Source organism: Varanus komodoensis, unplaced genomic scaffold, assembly GCF_004798865.1.
Source record: "Varanus komodoensis strain SLA01 unplaced genomic scaffold, ASM479886v1 scaffold16, whole genome shotgun sequence".
Classification (NCBI taxonomy): Eukaryota; Metazoa; Chordata; class Lepidosauria; order Squamata; family Varanidae; genus Varanus; species Varanus komodoensis.
In genome coordinates this window covers 9,886,624-9,906,021 of record NW_025335468.1, presented here as the reverse complement: position 1 = coordinate 9,906,021, position 19,398 = coordinate 9,886,624, and the positions used below count along the sequence as shown (strand labels likewise).

The 19,398-nt window shown below is 41.3% G+C and overlaps 2 protein-coding genes across 8 annotated transcripts in view; both read left to right on the top strand.

Annotated features, from left to right (window-relative positions):
• The window catches only part of CARS1 (cysteinyl-tRNA synthetase 1), a 57,530-nt gene extending 49,835 nt beyond the window's left edge, over positions 1-7,695 (top strand). For all 3 annotated transcript variants that reach the window (XM_044425621.1, XM_044425618.1, XM_044425620.1), the window contains 4 exons: positions 817-884; positions 3,925-3,984; positions 6,638-6,721; positions 7,511-7,695. In XM_044425621.1, coding sequence (XP_044281556.1) covers positions 817-884; positions 3,925-3,984; positions 6,638-6,721; positions 7,511-7,645 — 347 coding nt within the window. In that variant the 3' untranslated portion in view covers positions 7,646-7,695. The remainder of the gene's footprint in view (positions 1-816; positions 885-3,924; positions 3,985-6,637; positions 6,722-7,510) is intronic.
• An 8,205-nt stretch (positions 7,696-15,900) lies between these two features.
• The window catches only part of NAP1L4 (nucleosome assembly protein 1 like 4), a 46,128-nt gene continuing 42,630 nt past the window's right edge, over positions 15,901-19,398 (top strand). For 2 of the 5 annotated variants that reach the window (XM_044425635.1, XM_044425639.1), the window contains exon 1: positions 15,901-16,015. The gene's annotated coding sequence lies outside the window, so the exon portion shown is untranslated. Of the gene's footprint in view, positions 16,016-16,181; positions 16,579-19,398 lie in introns of those variants that run through there. The other 3 variants (XM_044425638.1, XM_044425637.1, XM_044425636.1) reach the window with 3 other exon arrangements.

Below are 19,398 nucleotides of genomic sequence, written 5' to 3'. Positions count from 1 at the left end.
ACTACCTACAATTATGTGAGCTGTCTTAGATTCCTTGGTGGAAAAAATGTGGACTACAAAAAATGTGGACTACAAATACAGTTATACTAACTATTGTTTAAATAAAAATGTAAAACAAAAATACAAGGTTGCAGACTGTCAGTATGTGCAGCAGACATAATTTCATCATGCATGCATATGATTTCAAGCAGTTGTTCAAAACTGAACATAACTGAACATATTTAAAGGGTACATTCACTATAGGCTATTTCACTGATCATTACATAATTTTCTTTGAAAACCATTTTCCAGTATTTTTGCTCCTCCTCGTCTGTCATGGCAATGAAAAGTCAGTAGCTCAGGGAACATGGTCTTGGAATCCTGGTCATGCAAGGTTCCCTTTGGGGCAACTATGCTTGCACCAAATAGGTGAATAAGTGTGACCAATTTGTCCTACCCTACCTAGACTACTTTGAATAGTACTGACAGAATTTTATTAAAAATGTACTGGAATGGTGTTGGCCATTTTACCCTTCCAGGCCCAGTCTGAGATAATATTCTCATAAGAAACTTGGGGCTTGGCTTTCCAGACCATCTTTATTAGGCTTTTGGGGTATGAAAGTTAGAAAGCCCCAGCAGAAAAATTCCTTTCTTTTTGAGGAAAAGCAGTAACTTTAGAGCCTAGCCTGCACGGCCAAGATTTCCAAATATAGGATCATGTGTAGTGTTTGAACTGATCATTTACTGTTTTTGTTTATGTACACTATTAGGCTAGATATACAAACATAGTGCCACATTTCAACATTTACTTCTTTTTATTTTGTGTTTTGCCCTCAGGACTCCCAACTGTGGTCAAGCTAGTGGACAGAGACACCTTACTAAAAGAAAGAGAAGAAAAGAAAAAGGTTCTACATTTCTTTTTTTGGTCATATGCCCAATTTATTTTATTTCCTTAGATTAAAATTATTGTAAACTGTCTTAATGGAATACTGTCTTCTGAAATAAGACTTTGCTACAATTTTATTATGTTTGCATCAGGGATCATTTGATTTAAATCAGATAGATTTAAATCACAGTTTAAACCATTAGTAACACTACATTTAAATCATGGCTATCTACATAATTTGGACACATACCTGCCTTACACAGAGGTAGAGGAACTTCATTAAAATATTCCCAAACTGAGACTGGCATTATAGGTTTCCCCCCCACCCCCCTGGGGAAAGAATAATATAAACCTCAGACTAGACACAAAGAGATCCAAGGACTTGTGGAGTATTCTGCTGAAAAGGGTTCACTTTTTTACTGCTTGACCCTTCCTCCTCACTTTAGCTTCTTGTGCAGATCTATTCCACTCCCAACAGTCTCCTTCATTCACTGAATTTTCTTGAAACTCAGCACTTAAGCGGTAAGGGGTTGATTCTGTGTGTGTGTGTGTGTGTATTTAAAACATTTCTATGCCGCCCCCATCGCAACAAAGCCTCGGGGCGGCTCACAACAAAAACAAAAACAAACAAAATCATATAAACATTATACACTAAAAATATTAAAACCCGGTGCATCTCGGCTTAAAGTTTTTTTAAAATCCTACATAATAAATTAACACTTAAAATAAGTTTTAAATAAAAAGGTCTTAGCCTGGCACCGAAAAACAAATGACGGCGGCGCCAGGCGGACCTCTCTGGGGAGCGCATTCCATAGATGGGGCGCCACCACAAAGAAAGCCCTCCTCCGGGTACTCACCCTCCAAATACCATTCACAGCATCTGTTGCTGATCTCAAGGGGCTGGAGGGCATATATGGACGCCAGCGTTCCTTTAGATACCCAGGGCCCATGCCTTTGAGGGCTTTATAGGTCATAACCAACACCTTGAATTGGGCCCGGACTTCAATTGGGAGCCAGTGGAGCTGACGGAGAACTGGGGTTATATGAGAACAACGCCCAGTCCCCGTCAGCAGCCTGGCAGCTCTATTCTGCACCAATTGAAGTATCCGGACCATTTTCAAGGGTAGCCCCATGTAGAGCGCGTTGCAGAAATCTAATCAGGAAGTTAACAATGCGTGTGTCACTGTCACCAGGCAATCGTTCTCCAGGAAGGGACGCAGCTGATGGATCAGCCGAAGCTGAAAGAAAGCGCTCCTCGCCACCGCCATCACCTGGGCTTCTAAAGACAGCTCAGGGTCGAGGAGCACTCCTAAGCTGCGAACCCTGTCCCTCAGAGGGAGTGCAACCCCATTTAGGACAAGGCCCAAGTCCCCCATCCCGAGTCCTGAACCACCCACCAACAGGACCTCCATCTTGTCTGGATTGAGCTTCAGTTTATTGGCCCTCATCCAGCCCATTACCTCGGCCAGGCACCAGTTCAGCACAGCCGCTGCCTCACCTGGATTGGTGGAAAACAAGAGGTAGAGCTGGGTATCATCAGCATACTGATGATTCCACAGCCCACACCTCCTGATGACCTCTCCCAGCGGTTTCATGTAGATGTTAAACAGCAAAGGGGACAAAATGGACCCCTGCGGAACTCCATGGCATAACTGCCATCACGCAGAGCCATAGTCCCCCAGCACCACCTTCTGAAATTGGCCGTTGAGATGGGAGCGGAACCACCGCCACGCGGTGCCTCCAACTCCCAATCCCGCCAGTCTATTCAGAAGGATACCATGGTCAATGGTATCGAAAGCCACTGAGAGGTCCAGGAGAACCAACAGGGACGCACTCCCCCTGTCTCTCTCCCTGCACAGGACATCGTACAGGGCGACCAAGGCAGATTCAGTACCGTACCCGGGTCTGAAGCCGGACTGAAATGGGTCCAGATAATCACTTTCATCCAAGAATGCTTGGAGTTGTCCCACCACCACCCGCTCTAGCACCTTTCCCAGGAACGGGATGTTGGCCACTGGTCTATAATTGGCGGCCACCTCTGGATCCAGGGATGCCTTCTTTAGGACTGGTCGGACTACCGCCTCTTTTAAAGAGGACGGTATCCGACCGTCTCATAAAGAGGCGTTGACCAGCTCCAGGATCCAGGTGCCAATCCCGTCCTTGCTTTCTTAAGTAGCCAGGATGGGCATGGGTCTAGTAAGCAGGTGGTAGGGCGTACTTGTCCAAGCACCTTGTCCACATCATCAGGCCGCAACAACTAAAATTCATCCATTAATTGTGGACTCGACGGTGTCGTTGGCATCTCCTCAGTAGAATCTGGTTCAATAGTAGAGTCAGTAGAATCTGGTTCAATAGTGTACACAGATTTGCAAAGGAACAATGGGATTCAGGTCTTTTTCTCAACTTTGCATTGTTCATTTTATAACATTTTTGCTGTGAAGAAGAGGCACATGATCTCTGGAGACATGAATTCATAGTTTTGGGAACTGTAAAGCTAATCATCTGTGATGATATCTTATAGATTAAAAATGCCCAGTAATCTTACAGAAACCTCTGGAAGAGTGTGACATTGTGAATGGATTAAGAAAATTCACTTTTTATAGCCTCATGCTATATAATCAAAAAGTAATCCTTATTTCACAATGAATAACCTTTGGACTATAATGTATCTTAAATAGAAAAGTATTTTTAGTTTCTTCAAAAAGCATTTTATTTTAAAAATTCAATTTAAACTTAAAAAATCCAATTTCAGTCAAAGAATCCAATGTAAATAAAATATTTTGATCTTATTTTTAAAAAAAATCATTTGAGTTTTATTCACCCTGGTTTGCACTGACACATACACATGTGGAATTTGTTAAGCTGATAGCTGTAGTTTCACATAAAGTTCCACATATATGCAATTCAAAGAACCAACTGCTCTGAAGTGTCTAGCACTAATAGCTTGATTTTAGAATGCTGAGTTGTAAAGCATAACTATGGATGACTTATTAAGCTAGTGCATAGTGATTTAATTCTGTATGGTAAATGATCAGGCTTCTCAAATTGGTTTTCAATAGATTGAAGAAGAGAAAAAAAGGAAGAAAGAAGAAGCTGCAAGAAAGAAACAAGAGCAGGAGGTACATAACCAGTTTAAAACTTAAACTTTTGGCTTTTGTAAACAGCAGTGATGTCAGCCAAGAAAGGATATGTTTCAAGCATTATCTTGTGCGCATAATGTTACTTTATTCTTCTCTGATACATAAGGTGCGAGGAGAGGCCAAATTAACACAAGAATCTTAGTCCACCTATACGTGGCTGGTGAATCACTTACTGCATGAGCACAAACCCTATTCACTTTGCTAGGTCCCTCATGGCACTCCATGACCCTTAGCTGAATAGCTTGACAAACTGCACCTGTTGAAATATCCTCTTCTACACAACCATGAAAGATGCAGCAGCCCTGTCTCCTCTTGCATCTGGCTACCCGAGATGGCTGAAATGTTTTCAGGTGAAACTAACTCTGCTTATCTCACAGCCTTTTGCCCTAAATATGCAGTAAACTCGCTGCCTCCTATCTCTCCACCCCTACCATGAGAGTACTCAGAGTCTGACTTGATGCTTCTGACATGCACTTTGGCAGTGTCCTGCAGTCAGATTCTAATCTTGCCAGTTATACAAACCTGCAGAACTAAGCATTTGTCTTCTGCATAGAAGCCTGTCTATTTATATGTTTATATGACTTCAACGAGACAGCTGCACTGAGTTGGCATTTTTTTCAAAGATGGATTTTTACCTATGAGAAAGTGAAAGAGCAGGTGCCACTAAAAATTTGCAAGTTATTTTTATGTAATGAAATGTATAATTTGAAAAACATTTTTAAACAAAAAATGTTAAGGGACATATTGCTTTAAAGGGAATTCTTATTCTGTTAAGAGTCGACGCTCTATTAATGTAGAAGAATCCTTTAAAGAGAGTGGTGCTTTTCTTCAGTTATCTCCTTCTCTTTCACTTTTAATTCCAACATGTTCATATATCCATCTTTTATTTATTACAGAAGGGTTGTTAGCAGTGAGAACTAAATGCAGATGGGCTGTTAAGAAGCCAAAATTGTTTGAATATGCATCCATTTTGCCTTGAGTTAATAACATGGAAAGAACTAGATATCCAGACTGAAAGCCATAGGAGAAAAGGACCTTGACATAGAAATATTCTACCAATTTCAGGCACCTCCCTCAATTCTTGAGTGCATAGTCTTTCTCCTTCAGGAATCCTTTATATAGCTCTGACTTAATTCACACATCAGACTAAGCCATGATAGATTGCTGTCATGGGTGGATGGAAAGTGGCATAGCATGGTGCTGAATCTGGAGGAAGTTTCCTGATGTGGGTATTTTCTGAAAATAAGCCACCCTGAGAATCCATGGTTTGTAGTAGGCTTGTTTAGGGTGGCTTTCTTTTTACATCTAAACCCAGGAAGGAGTGAGTTTGTTTGTTTGTTTTCAGGAACAGCTCAACTAGTTGTAGGGAACAACTAGAAAACCAGCCTGTAACAGCAATGAAAATCCCCAGCTCTGCTCTCAGTCTCATCATCTGCTTTTATCAAAGGATGGATTTTCTTTCCACAAGAAACTTGAACAAAGGACACTCATTTTTTATTAATTAATTAATTAAAAGATTTTCTAAGCCGTCTACTACAAACGTCTCGGGACAGCTTACAAAAAAGAAAAAAAAATGTCAGTCCTCTGTAAGTGTACAAGACTGAATGACCGCTACTAATTTTTCCCCCATTTTACACCTCTCCCATGACATTCACACAATTGTGCCTCCTCTATTGTTACTTCCTTTGCCATGAGACTTGTATGATTTCCCCCCCTTTTACTGCTGCTAAGGAATTTAATTTTTTTGTAATCCTGCTTACTGCCGTATACCCTTAAGAGCTAGCAACAGATGTAAGTGGAGGAAAGTGCCAAGTTTATGGGGGCAGCCAAAAGCATCTGGTGACTCCAGGAGAGAAGAGCTTTGGGATGGGTGTGCTTTCATCAGTGTGAGATATACTATGAAGCAAACTTAACAAACAGTATGTGCTAGCAATTTCTGCAAATGAGCTGTAGAAACTCTCCCCACCTACCACATCAGCTTGCAAAAAGGAAATAAAAGCAGCTTGAAAAAAGTAAGAAGTGTTTACTAGGAAGGGAAGCACCAAATTGGGGGGTGAAATAGACAGGTACAAGCAGCAGCAGCTGCATGCAGCAGGAACTTTGGGGGCAGGTATCCTTACTTCAGAGCAACACGCAGCAACAAAACCTTTGCTAGGAAAGAGCCTGCTGAAATGGATGGAGGATGAAATGACACGGTCATTGACAAGAGGCGAATGGGAATATGCTTAACTAGATAGATAGGTGAATTTTTGCAAGCCCCCCTCCCCCCACATCCAAACTTGTAAACATGTTCCAACATTCATCACAGATCAAACAAGAAAGAACCAGAAAGAATATTATTTCCAAAGGAGATGTCATATTTTTGTTTGAAACGCAAAACAATTTAATATCCAAATGCTATTTTTTTCCTATGCTTTTTTGCTTTTTCTCACATCTTTTTGAATCGTTTAGTCTAAACTTTCTTAAAATTCACCCTAAATTTACTGTCTAGAAAAGTTTTGGTATGATCCATACCTAGTCAGAGCGAATATTACATATTCTAGTCAAGCAGTTATGAAATGCTACTGAAATCTTATTGTCTGATTGTGGTATAAATTTATCCCAATTTTGTAATGCTTATTTTATGTTACAGGCAGCAAAACTGGCAAAAATGAAAATTCCACCAGGAGAAATGTTTAAATCAGAGCATGACAAATATTCCAAATTTGATGAAAATGTAAGCATCACTGGTACTTTTCATCTGTTTAAAAGCAGCTGGCACATTCTATTTAAACAGAAACTGCTTTATAATCCAATAATAATGCTGACAGCCATCTAGCAAAGTCATGGCAAAAGTGGGATTTGAACTAGGAAGATCCTGATCTATCAGCCTCTTACCTGCTGTGCTACACCAGCTCTGCATCTTTCTTTGCATTTTTATTTACTTTTTACTGAATTCAAAGGGATTTACAACTCTGCGTAGTATTAAAACCTGTAAATCTTTTGTTACTGTCACATTTTCTAGGTTCTTTTCATAATATATAATCAGCACAATGTCTATGCCTCTCATAAAGAGCAGAATCCCTGTCCATTGGTGTGATGAGGCCTTCTTTCCTAGTTTTGTAGTCCCCTTGAAATTTTGCTCCCGCCTTCAGAGGAGCTAGTGCAGGAATGCTGGTGGTCTCTAGGGAGGAGGGTGAATCAACGCCCAATCAGTTCCACTGTTTGCAGTAGTTCTGCCATTGGAACAACTCATGTCACTTTGCCCTTAAGCGAATATTCTAGTCTCAAATTTTTATTCGTCATTTCCAAGTTTGGTGTATACAATATTTTTCTGTTTTCACAATCTTTTCATAGGTACAAATATGGTTGATTGGTCTTGTATAGAGAAGTATGGGAATATTTTCCTGCCATTCCTATTGATAATGTTTAATGTTGGTTAAGAGATAACACATATGCATCACAGCAGTGCAAACAAATATATTGGGATAATGTGGTCTTATGATACAGAATTAATGTTTTCCAGGGACTTCCAACCCATGACGCAGAAGGCAAGGAACTCAGCAAAGGCCAGATGAAGAAAGTAAAGAAACTCTATGAAGCACAAGAAAAAATGCACAAAGAATATTTACAAATGGCTCAGAATGGAGTTGCAAATTGAGAACAAAACTTGGACAATATAGTTTTTAAATAAATGCAACAGCTGGTTAACCTTGTGGGGCTAATGAGTTTTTACTGGCCTTTGAAGTTGGTGAAATGAAACATACATGAACTAAATATATCATCTGTTTAAATATCAGTACCACTTTTACTTCATCTGGTTCTACCGGGTGGACTGCAAGGTCCATTTAATACTGGGTTATGTAACACAAGTCAGAATGACAAAGAATTGTTAGCTCTCTCTAAGAAAGCATTGACCTGCCTAGGAAGATCACTGTGGATTAAATAAATAAGCCACAGTTGGTTGCAGTACATGCTGGGTGCCTTTTGAATATTCAAGCTGCAGCCAGATTGATGTGTTGTCCAAATCCAGTGGGAATAGGTTGTGCAAGTGTTAAACAAGTCTCACATAACCGATGGCCATTTTAGGGTTCCTTAACCCTTGCACAACTCATCTGTGTTTCACTGAAACAAAGCAAGCCACAGTTGTGACTTGAATATTTGAAATGGCCACTTATACACATACCACAGCCCACAACAGCTTGAGTAAGATCTGACTAAGCCTCTGTGGGCTGTTCTATTGTGTGGACTGGCTCCCTATGTTGTCAGTAACTTGGGTGTTTTTCATGTGTAGTGTAAAGCCCAAATTTTTGTATGTCTACTCAGAAATAAGTACCACTGAATTTATTTGGAACTACTCTTTAGTATGTACACTTGAAATTGCTGACCTAACTTTTTAAAAACTTGGAAGAAATTAGTAATGATTAGCATAGTTTTCTTTTCTAGATGTTATAGCTTAATAAAATGTGGTTCAGAATAGAAACTAGATTGAAAGAAGGTCAAGTGGCTTGGACCTTAAGTATTACACCAGAAAATGTAATTTGATTAAAAGCATAGGAGCTAGCATATGCCTGTATTAATTTTTATCTATAACTCTTGAACTTGTATAATGTACAGTTTTTCTTTTGTTATAACCTACGGTCTATATAGAATAAATTACTACTACATATGCAGTACACAGGAAGTTTGGTCATAGTAAAATTCTAATTCAGTAAAATGTAATGGAATAGAAATTCCAGCATGTACAAACTCCTCTAATTTTCCAGAACCTGCAAGTCTGGCTCCTCTTTATAGTATTCATTTGTGTCTCAAAAGTTTTATGTTACCATTTTATGTTACCACCGATTTCCTTGTCCTTCTATTAGGAGGCTTTAAGTTTTGTTTCATGTAGATGCATGCATGTTGTAATGCAGCCTTTCCCAACCTAGCGGTTTGTAGATGTTGCTGGGCTGCAATTCCCAGCATTGCTGACTATTAGTCAGTCTGGGGCTGATGTGAATTGAAGACTGAAACATCTAGAGGGTAGCAGGTTGAGGGAAACAGTTATCATGCCTTGTGATAATAACTAAATGAGCAGGAAATAAAATCTTCACTAGCTCTAAGTCAAACTGTTCTCATGTCTCTGGATCTCTCTTTCCCCCCCTGCCCCAAAGAAGCACTGTTACTCTTCCTAGCACTTTGCTACAGGCGCTAAAGAAAACTGCTCGCAGAAAGTGGCAGTTACCCAGCTGTCAGAAGCAATATATAGCGATTACATTGTTCTCTTTTTTCCACCCCTTTCCCCAAATCATGCAGTTGACCTACTCCATGACCTAGAGGCCTAAAAAGGGTATCATCCAAAATGAATATAGTGTCTCTCGCTTGCATGCACGCGCGCTCTCTCTCTCCCCTGTAGCCCTAGTAAAATTATTAGCCACAATGGCCCTCTATAATGAAAAAAGCTAAAAATACATAGTACTTATCTAAGGCTGTATGGTTAGTACCTCTTGCCCAATTAAGGCCCCAAAGGGGTCAAAGTGACTGGAAAAATCTATAATTAGGGGAACATCACTGAAAAAATGTAAAGCATACAATGCAAAATTTTATGAATCTGTAGGCCAGGCATTGGAAAATCTTGTTTTGTAGATTTTATGTATGGATAAGACTGTTCACAGAGGGTGAGATTTGGTTTGTCTTTGGCTTATTGCACACCCAGATTTTCCCTGCTTAAGCAGACACTTCGCAATGCCTGGCCAAAGCTCTGTATATTCCCCACGTACAGTACTTCTGCACACACATTTTTCAGCATAGTTCCTCCACAGTTTCTGGGTCTTTAAATGGAGTTGTTGATACCATCATGACAGATTAAGCTAGATACTTTAAAAAATTCTATTAATCTACTCAACTTATTAGCCATGATGCCTGCTGGTAAGGGGCAGATTTTACTAGGAAAACTTGTGTCTTTTTAAAGCCAGAAATATAGTAATACTGAAAGAAATGAAACTGGTTGAGAAATTATAACATATTCTGAGGTGAAATAAGGAACGAAAATGAAAAAGAACTATAGTTATGCCAGTATGTCACTATCATACCTGCATTCACAAATCCATAAAACACGGTTTTATGTCAATTGCTAAGGACAATGTTTTCTCAACTGCTTTTCTCAGTCATAAAAGGCTCAATTCCTTCAAAGACAGATTTGAATGTGGATTTTACTAGCTTGGTTGCCACAGCTGTACATGGCAAATTGCTGTACAGAACAGATTGTGGGATTTCAAAAGACCTGAAGTTTTAAGATGCAAAGCACTATTCTTTATTCCTTTCTACTTATGTTCACTGCAGAAGTAATGACCAACACTTCTGGGCAATGGACTGACCTGCCTCTGAGATTACAAAGTAATTCTATGATAACTGTCTTCATATACACTAAACATTATGTAGAAGTAGTTGATACACATTATATAGGTTGGCACTGCCTCATAGATCAGCAATTGAAATGTACAGCATTTGCTTTCTTGGGCATTTAATAAAATACTAGCTTTTGCCACTAGGAGTACAAACATTATTTATTTAGAAAGCTTCTATGCTGCCCCATTCGCCGAAGCCTTGGGGTGGCTCACAACAATAAATAACATAGTAATATAAAAACAATGTAGTTGGAGACGTCCTGGACATGCTATTTAAACAGACTTTGAAAACTTTGCATACAAATGTTGGGGTTGTCACCAAAATGTGCTAAACAGTCATCTCATGGGAAATCAATGTGTCACTCATTTTACCGCCATTGTTCAAAAGTATCTTGACAATCCAAAGAGAAATTGAGTACTTGCTAAGATCATTGTTCAGCTATTAGAAGGAAAAATGTCTCATTTTTTCCCAAAACAAAGATTTGAAACAGTATTTCATCTAATTTTAACAGTTAAGTTGCTTTCTGACTATGGCCTTTACCGTCACAAGTGTCTAACCAATATGGAGGTGGATAGATGTTTTTTATGGCTAAGGAAACTGTTTTCCAAAGTTTAGAAAAGTTTATGCCAGTTCTTAAATTAAGTACTGAGTGTGCTTAGTGGATAGGAAATGCTACATAAGAAAGAAGGGGCGTGTATGTGTAGAATACAGAATCCTGTAGGAGGGCATAACTGACTGGAACAATAACAGGAGCACTTCAAAATCGCAACATTTTGTTGCAACCCTGATTGGGAAACTTTGAAATACTTTAAATTAGCTAGGCCTAGATTTCATGTGAGAAGTCATTCAAAATCAGCTTATGACAACTATCACAGCTATGAGGAGAATTCTGTATGTTTATTAAAACAGTAGGCCCACTCTGGTAGATGCTTGACTTTGCTCAACAGGAGAACTCTATATATGTTCTTAAATATTAGATTAGCCTTACCCAACCTGCTGTCCTTCAGAGGTATTTGGACTACAACTCCCAGAATTCCCATTCACCAGGGTCATTGAATGGGAATTATGGGTGTTGCAGTCCAAACATGTCTGGAAGGCACAAGGTTGGAGAAGGCAATATTAGATAATATATTGGTTCTATTGAACTATACCTAACCGCATCTTGAACAGGCTGGAAACACACCTGTCTCAGTTCACCTTTCCTTTAGAGATGCTTCAAAAAGTCCATTATCCTGTCTTTACTCAGACTTTGTTTTTTTCAGGAGCTTGTTGTTTTGGGAGCTTGTAAGAATGGACATCTTTCCTGTGATTGTGGTGCTGGAGAAGACTCCTGTGAGTCCCTTGGACTGCAACACAATCAAACCAGTCAGTCCTAGAGGAGATCAACCCTGACTGCTCTTTAGAAGGCCAGGTACTGAAGATGAAACTCAAATACTTTGGCCACCTAATGAGAAGGAAGGACTCACTGGAGAAGACCCTGATGCTGGGAACGATTGACGGCAAAAGAAGGGGATGACAGAGAATGAGGTGGCTAGATGGAGTCACTGAAACAGTCCGCGTAAGCTTGAGTGGACTCCGGGGGATGGTGGAGGACAGGAAGGCCTGGAGCAATGTTGTCCATGGGGTCACAATAGGTGACTTCACAACTAACAACAATCACTAAAAGAACAAATGGAGGTGGGGAAGGGTACTACCACATGGAGTTGGTTTTTGAAGCTCACTTTTCTTAAGACAGGGACATTCTGTTGGGTTGAAGCTTCTTGAGAGCTTCTAACACAATGCAGCATGAATGAATATCTAATTATTGACAACAGCTGATCATCATGGGTTTTGTCCTTCAAAACATTAATGTGGCAGATGGGATCCACTAAGGATGTTCTAAAATTAAAATGTATGGGTATTCTCACCTGCAAGTATGTTCCATGTATTTATCATCGTTCTTGCAGTTAAAATTGAACTGAAAGGAGCTGAGCAGTATTTCCTCAACGTGGACCTTCCAAGTGTTTTGAACTGTAGTACCCATTCTTCCCAGCCAGCACAGCCATTGATGGGAACTGCAGTACAACACATCTGAAGAGTTCCAGATTGGGGGAAGACTGCTTTAGAATCTGGAATGTCAGCCTTATTGCTAGGGGGAATTGTGTGTATTAGTTTAACATATACATTATAAGTATATGATCATTTCCATTTCTACAGTCCAGTATTTGGAACAAATTTAATATCACATCTGATGTAGGGTAGGAATAACACAGCAGAATGTGTATGGGAAGGCTGTTTCCCAACAAAATTATAAAAGGCAGTATTCTGATCCGTCACCATCCTGGAGTGACCCTGACTTCTTCATGCCCTGGTGACAGAAAGTCTTTGGCAGCAATGCCAGGTGGTAAACAAGCTACTCGAAACTCATTCACCTTTCAGGGCTTTTTTGGCTCCTGGGACACAGAGAGTATAAGGCAGCACATTCCTCTGTGCCTCAGCTCTCATCAAATGGAACTGCAGACTAAGGGTCAGTTTATACAAGCAGCATCTAGTAAAACCTTGGCTGGATTACATCCTTTCAGGATGCAAGAGTGGTGTGGGTGGTGTTGCCTGGCAGAAAATTCCCTCCATACGGCAAAACTACTGTGTTGGGAAAAAGATTCAGCCAAGCCTTCTCCCTGGTATGAGCTGTACTGCTTGATCCTGGCCCATTGTTCAAGCTGGCACAGACCCAAACAGCTATGCAGGTTGCATGAGGGCAGGGAGCAACCTCCAGTTCAATGAAAACTAAATTGCTTATGTGGTCTGTTTTGCATCAAGCCAAGTTCATGATTCAAATGTGCCTATGTTTCTGCATGAGGATCATGTGCTGGAACAGGAGTTGCCAACATACAGAGTGCATCAGAATGCATTTCGAGTGGCACTTTCTGCAGAATGATGCTACTCATTTAGGGGGTATACAGTTGGAATGATATTAACTCTAATTATCTGCTCTATTGCTTGCTCTGCCCATTTGCCATTCTGCAAAAATTGCTACACCACACATCTTAGCACCGCAGGGCTCAAACTTTCAGGAAACCTTATCAAAGGTTCCTAAATGAAACTGAATAATGACCAAGGCCCAACAAACCCCTCCTACAGACAGAAAAATGGGCCTTCTATCATTAACAGTTTTGATGCATGAGCTTCCCAACCAGCTGGTCTGGAATGGAGCTAACTTTTGCTGTTTCTCCCCTCCTTTACTATTTTTTAGCTGAAAAGGCTTCAAGAATGGCTTACAGATCAATATTTTTCCTGTCCTCAGGCTTGCAGTCCAGGAGACATGACAAAAAAGGAAATGGGAGGAAAGCAAGTGGGAAAAGAACTCGGGCAGCAGTTCTTAAAGTTATATTTGATGTAATGACAAGCTGGGATGGAAACAGTTCTTGGTGGCGGTTAAGAGTGACAGTTGTTGCTACATGACTGTTAAAGAGTCAAAGGCAGCTAAGCTTTCTGGAAAGTCAGTGGAACAACCCTGCTTCTCTTCCTCAGCTCTGCAACTTCATTTTGGCAGCAGCAACCTCCAAAGACTTACTTGTGAGGAAGCTCTATTCAGTTATTTCTAAGTAAACAAACATAGGACTGGGTATAGCATACTGTTAGTGTTCTGACAGTATAAACATTTTATTAGGAACTACAATTATGCATAAAGACAACAAAAGCTTCAGTCAAAAGTTCTACTCTTAAATCTCAGGTCTTTTCTGGAAATTCAATTGACTAATTTGACATGTTTTTCTTCTAAATGCCTCCACGGATTCATTTGAAAGCACTTTTATAAAAGCAAAATCAGGTCTAAAAAACAGCAGACGGAACAGCATAGAGAGTGCAACACACAGCTGCCTATGCACTAAAAATATCCCCATTTTTACTACTGCTTCCTTCTCTAAAAGCCAAAGTACCTGCATTACACTGCTAAATCCGATAATCCTTCAAATGCCTGCCCTCCTTCCACAGACAGATGGAGATTCACAACAGATAAAAGGATGCCCTTTCCATAAAATGTAATTGATGGAATTAATTAACTGCTATAAAATATAGCAGCTTTCCCCAACCAGGTGCCCTCTAAACCAGGACAGTATGATACTATCACCCCCATCATCCTGGCAACTCCAGCTTCCCCCAGTGACATTTGCTATGGAGTAACAAGGGAAGACTTGTGTGTGTACAAATACACAAGCACACATTCTTCCAAGCTAGGACTAGCTGAGGGGTACTTTGAGTGTAACTTACCCCTAGCTACTAGCACTTTCCTTCTAAAACCACCTTGGCTTAAGTGAGAAAGAAATCCCGATTTGTGGTGTTTCTGTGTATATGAGAAGGGTGGGGTGAGGAATGACACTTTTAGTAACCTGTAACTTGCTGACAGGCAGTTAATATGATACCCAGGACCTTTCCTTCCAAGCTTTATAGTATTGGTAAAGGCACTAGGGTTATGTTGGTGAGAGAAAATCCCCTGGCTAGGCCAAAAAATGACTGACTACATTCCCAACAGATGGAGGGCTCTGGCTGTGCCATGGCTAGGCAGAGAGATTATGGACTGCCAGCAGCACATCTCTTCAAAGTGCTGTCAGAAACAGCCAACAGGGTCAGAGGAATAACAGGGGTACTTTCGTCTCCCATTCTACCTAAAAAAAATCATGCATTCAGGGAAATGTGCCTGTGAGTCTGATTTACTAGCAGTGAATGGGGAAGGCCATGAAGAGGCTCTAGGATCCTGCAGATACTTACCTCTCCTCAGATACATATAGATATAATTTTCCAAATCCAACCCACCTTCGATTATTGGTAAAAATAAATGTGTTGGTCTCTAGTTGTGCTACAATACTCTTACTTTTGTGGCAACCTCCTAAGGAGGGGCACAATCCTACTATGCATGTTTAGCCAGAAAACAGGCCTTCAGCTGCCCTGGTGAATATTGGGCGTTTTCTAAACACGCACAGGCTTGCACAACACGTTTATACCTCCGGCAAATGGAATATCCTCCATAGAGGCTTCTCTACGATGTCCCCCAGAAAGACACTGCTATTGTTTCTAAACTTTGTCACCAGTAGGTAAGTTTACTTCTGAGTAGGTGCAGCAACGCGAGAGCTCGGTCTGTCCCCCGTCTCCCTTTTCCCCCTTCTACTTAAACACTCATTTCCTGAGATAAGTCCGGAATATCCCTTCCTTTGCTTCAGGTATATCATCGCAAACACTGCAATACAGCGAGGCATTGGCGAATAGGGCAGCACGAGCATCCCACCTCCTGCGCCGCTCGAGCGCCTCCCTCGCCCCACCGCACAAGCCCCGCCTGCCGCGGTCTCTTCGCGCCCCTGCATCGCCGAGCTCTCTCGCGCTTGGAGGGGCTCCGCGCACGCCCAGTGAGCCTGCGTTCCCCTTTCCCTTCCCTCCCAACGTCGCGATTGGCTAAGCCCCTCTCTGCCGGAAAGTCAACATGTCCCGCGTGTGGAACTGCGGCCTCAACTAACCCTGGGCCAATCGTGCCGGCTGTTACTGCGCGAGGTGCAGCGGCATTACCCAATGGGAGGCTGCCTTGTTTAGGGCGGCGCAGCCCCGAGTGTGCCTGAGAACGGATAAGCCTGGGTGCTGGTGTTGCGGGCGTGAGGAGACGCAAAGGCCGGGCTAGGTGAGGTAGAGATAGCGAGGGGCAGGGCAAGGCAGGGAGCAGGTCTTTTCTGATCAGCGGCAGTCGCGCCGAAAGGCGGAGGAACCGGCAGACGGGCAGGCCTTATTGCTCTGCCGAGGCCCGACTGATGGGAGAAACAAGTGGGGGAGCGGGTGGGGCGGTCCGGTCCCAGCACGGGCACCATTTTAAGAGGCGGCCGCGGGGGGAGGTGGGCCGTTCCGCGTTGCTGCCCTTTAGAGAGGAAGAGGAGGAGAAGATGGGCGAGGCGTCACTCTGTGCGGCTCAACGGGGCCTGGTTTCCTAGGCCGGGTTGCCACATGCGGATGGGAGGGGAGCCGCTTCCTCTCCAATTCTCAGGGCGGTTCCCGTTGCTTAGCCCTTGCTGGATTCCGCCCCATGCAGGCGCCGCCGTGTTTCTTTCTCCTGTCCCTTTTCTCAGCCATGTGTTCGGGGCTTTCTGCCCCCGTCCAGCTGCGTGGGCCCTGCCGTATAGAAAGGAGTATAGAAGAGGTGTGCCGCGACATATAAGGATGAAAATTAAAGCAGGCTCCCACAATTTACTGGTACCCTGTGTGTTATGAAAGTCTTCTTTTGCAAATGCTCTGTTAAAAGCTCCCATTCTCCTGTGATAGGTTGCATCGGGTTATGCCCTGGAAGTTTGTCTCCCAATGTTTTATACTTTACCGCACCCTTCCTTTATCAGCTTACCTCCCTCTTCCAAATTGCAAAGTGTGTAATTTTGTTGCCCACGTGCATGTGATGGTACGTTTTGTTACAAAAGCCGTTATCTTCTGCGGTTGTGCATCATTACTTAGGAGCATTACATCTTGCAGGATCGGAGAGATAATGAACACACATTTGTCTCAAGTTTGAAAGAGACTGTTTAATGAAAGACATAGGAACTTAAGCTTAATCATGCAGGGTCAGCTGGATCAGAAAAAGTCTCTTCAGCTGATATGAAATAAATACTGTTTTTCAAGGACTGTTGTGACAATCCTCCAACAAAGCTTATATTTTTGCTTAAAACAGTAGTTTGCAGCTCATTAGCTGTTTACAATAATTTCACATAGACTGAAATTCACCCATGGAATGACAATCAAAAAGTTGCATTTGAGAAATTTATTTCAGTCTGCAATACACTGCATGCTTAGACCAGCTGGAGGAGACTTCTGGCTCCCAGCATTCCCTAGCCGGGGAAATTGCAGGAGTTGTATGTAGTTTTCCTGTCTAAATATGTATATAGTGATGTCCTTGCAGAGTTTCTATGTTTCTTTCCTGGTAATATGTGTGCCTGTTTATTATAGTATACTTTTATTGCTCAAAGTGTCTCCCTTGCCCTCACCATTTGAAAATGAATGCCTACCCTGTTTCTGTGCATGTGTACTTAAGAGTTAAATTCCACTGCATTCAGTAAGGGCTGCTCACTAGTAAGTGTCTAGAAGTCTTATTGAACATAGTGGGATTGCTTTTGTGTAAACTTTCCTAGAATCATATACTGAATCTTGTAGTTTAAGTGTGATTGTAATCATAATTAATATTCTAATGTTAAAAACCTAGATACTGCCAACTGAAAGTTATCAGAATGGTTGATACCAATGCATATCATCATTACAGTGCCCGTGTTTACATCTTAGATTGCACTCTTGTGTATATTTACCTGGGAGTAAGCCCACTGAACTTAATTGGACAATGGAACCATTTACCTAGGGAGGTTGTGGGCTCTCCTACACTAGAGGCATTCAAGATGCAACTGGACAGCCTTTTGCGAGGGGTGGTTTAACTTGATGTCCTGCACTGAGCAGGGCTTGGATCTGATGGCCTTCTGGCCCCTTCTAAATCTACTAGTTTATGATTCTGATTCTAAATAAGCATGCATAGTGTTACATTCTTATAAAAGAAGTACTCTTTAAAGACTAAATTATATAGCCTGTTTTTTTCCTGTTGATAGCCCTTCAAGATAAAATGACTAATTTCATGACACAGCAGTGAAAGCACTCTTCAGCAATAAGTGTACAATCTTACTAAAAATTAGTATATTACCCTTAAAAATCCTAGTGCAAATAAGTATTTGTGGGTTACAAACTCCAGCCTTCTAGAATAGTTTTCTCACAGGTTTTGCTCTACATTTACAAAAGTAATTGTAAAATGACTCAGGATCTTACCTGCATATTCTCATAATAGTCCTGTGACATAAGTTGAAGAGGGGCCCAAGATCTCCTAGTATGCTTCATGGCTGTGGGCGAACTAGTAGCTAGATCGCTTGAGTCCCAGTCCAAACCATTCACCACTACATTACATGGGCTCTCATGTTTGATGGAACTTGGTATTGTGCCTCACAATGAGACATTGGTGTCTGCATCTAGTCACTTTTAAAATTTTTGATGTACTTTGTATTGATTTCTGAAAAACTCACACAGCTTCTCTTATTGCTGGATGGTAACTTTGGATAAAGTGCCTTCATTTTTTATTTTGGAGCATAAGATAATTTGGAGACACAGCACTCTAATTTGACTGTCATTGCAGTTTACACAGTCATGGAATTTGCTGCAGTTATAATGGTCGGAATACTGTTATAGTGCCCCTGTTTGGTATCTGGGCAGTCAACAGCAAAGAAATGTTTTTTCCCTCTGGTCTTTTAAGTAGGATAAGACTAATATTTTTCTTCCAAAGTAGGTGTCTGTACCATTTGTTCTGATGGAGAGGTCAGAACTGCGGGACTGCTACCAAAAATGACAGCCCAATGTCAATTTTTCTGCCCTCCATGCACAACATATCATATTATGCTATCACTCCATATCCTCCCCACCCTACAGACCAAAGCCAGTTACATGAGACAGGAAACTCACAGTGTGATACTGTCACAACACTGAATGTATTATCTCAAATGTTACAATAAGGCAGAGCTTGCCATAACATTTTTGGCAGTAGCCTCATGTTGGGTGTTAAGTACCCATCCTAATTTCTTATACCACTCTTGTACTCTTATATGTGTAGCTGTTTCCTTAAGCTTTTTCTTATTGTGTGAAAGTATTTCACTTTAAACTTATGAAACTCAGTTAATGCTCACTTACTGCTGGATGCATTTGTCAAAACAAGTTCTTTCAGGTTTTTTTGCTTTTGTCTCAGGATGTTAAGCTATTTTGATGTTGAGCTACTTAGCAGGTAACTGCAATAAATTGTGGGTTAATTAACCCATGTTTTGTAATGATGTCACCAGCTGCTGCTTTGGCCCAGTTACAAGTTGATTTGTGAACACAGGCAGTATTGATTAATGACGATCTGTTACTTAACCTATTAATCCATGATTTACCCTGGTGTGTGCAAACTGGGTATTTGTCTAAAACAGAAGCCCTTTAGGCAGGGATAGGAAATCCTCCAGATGT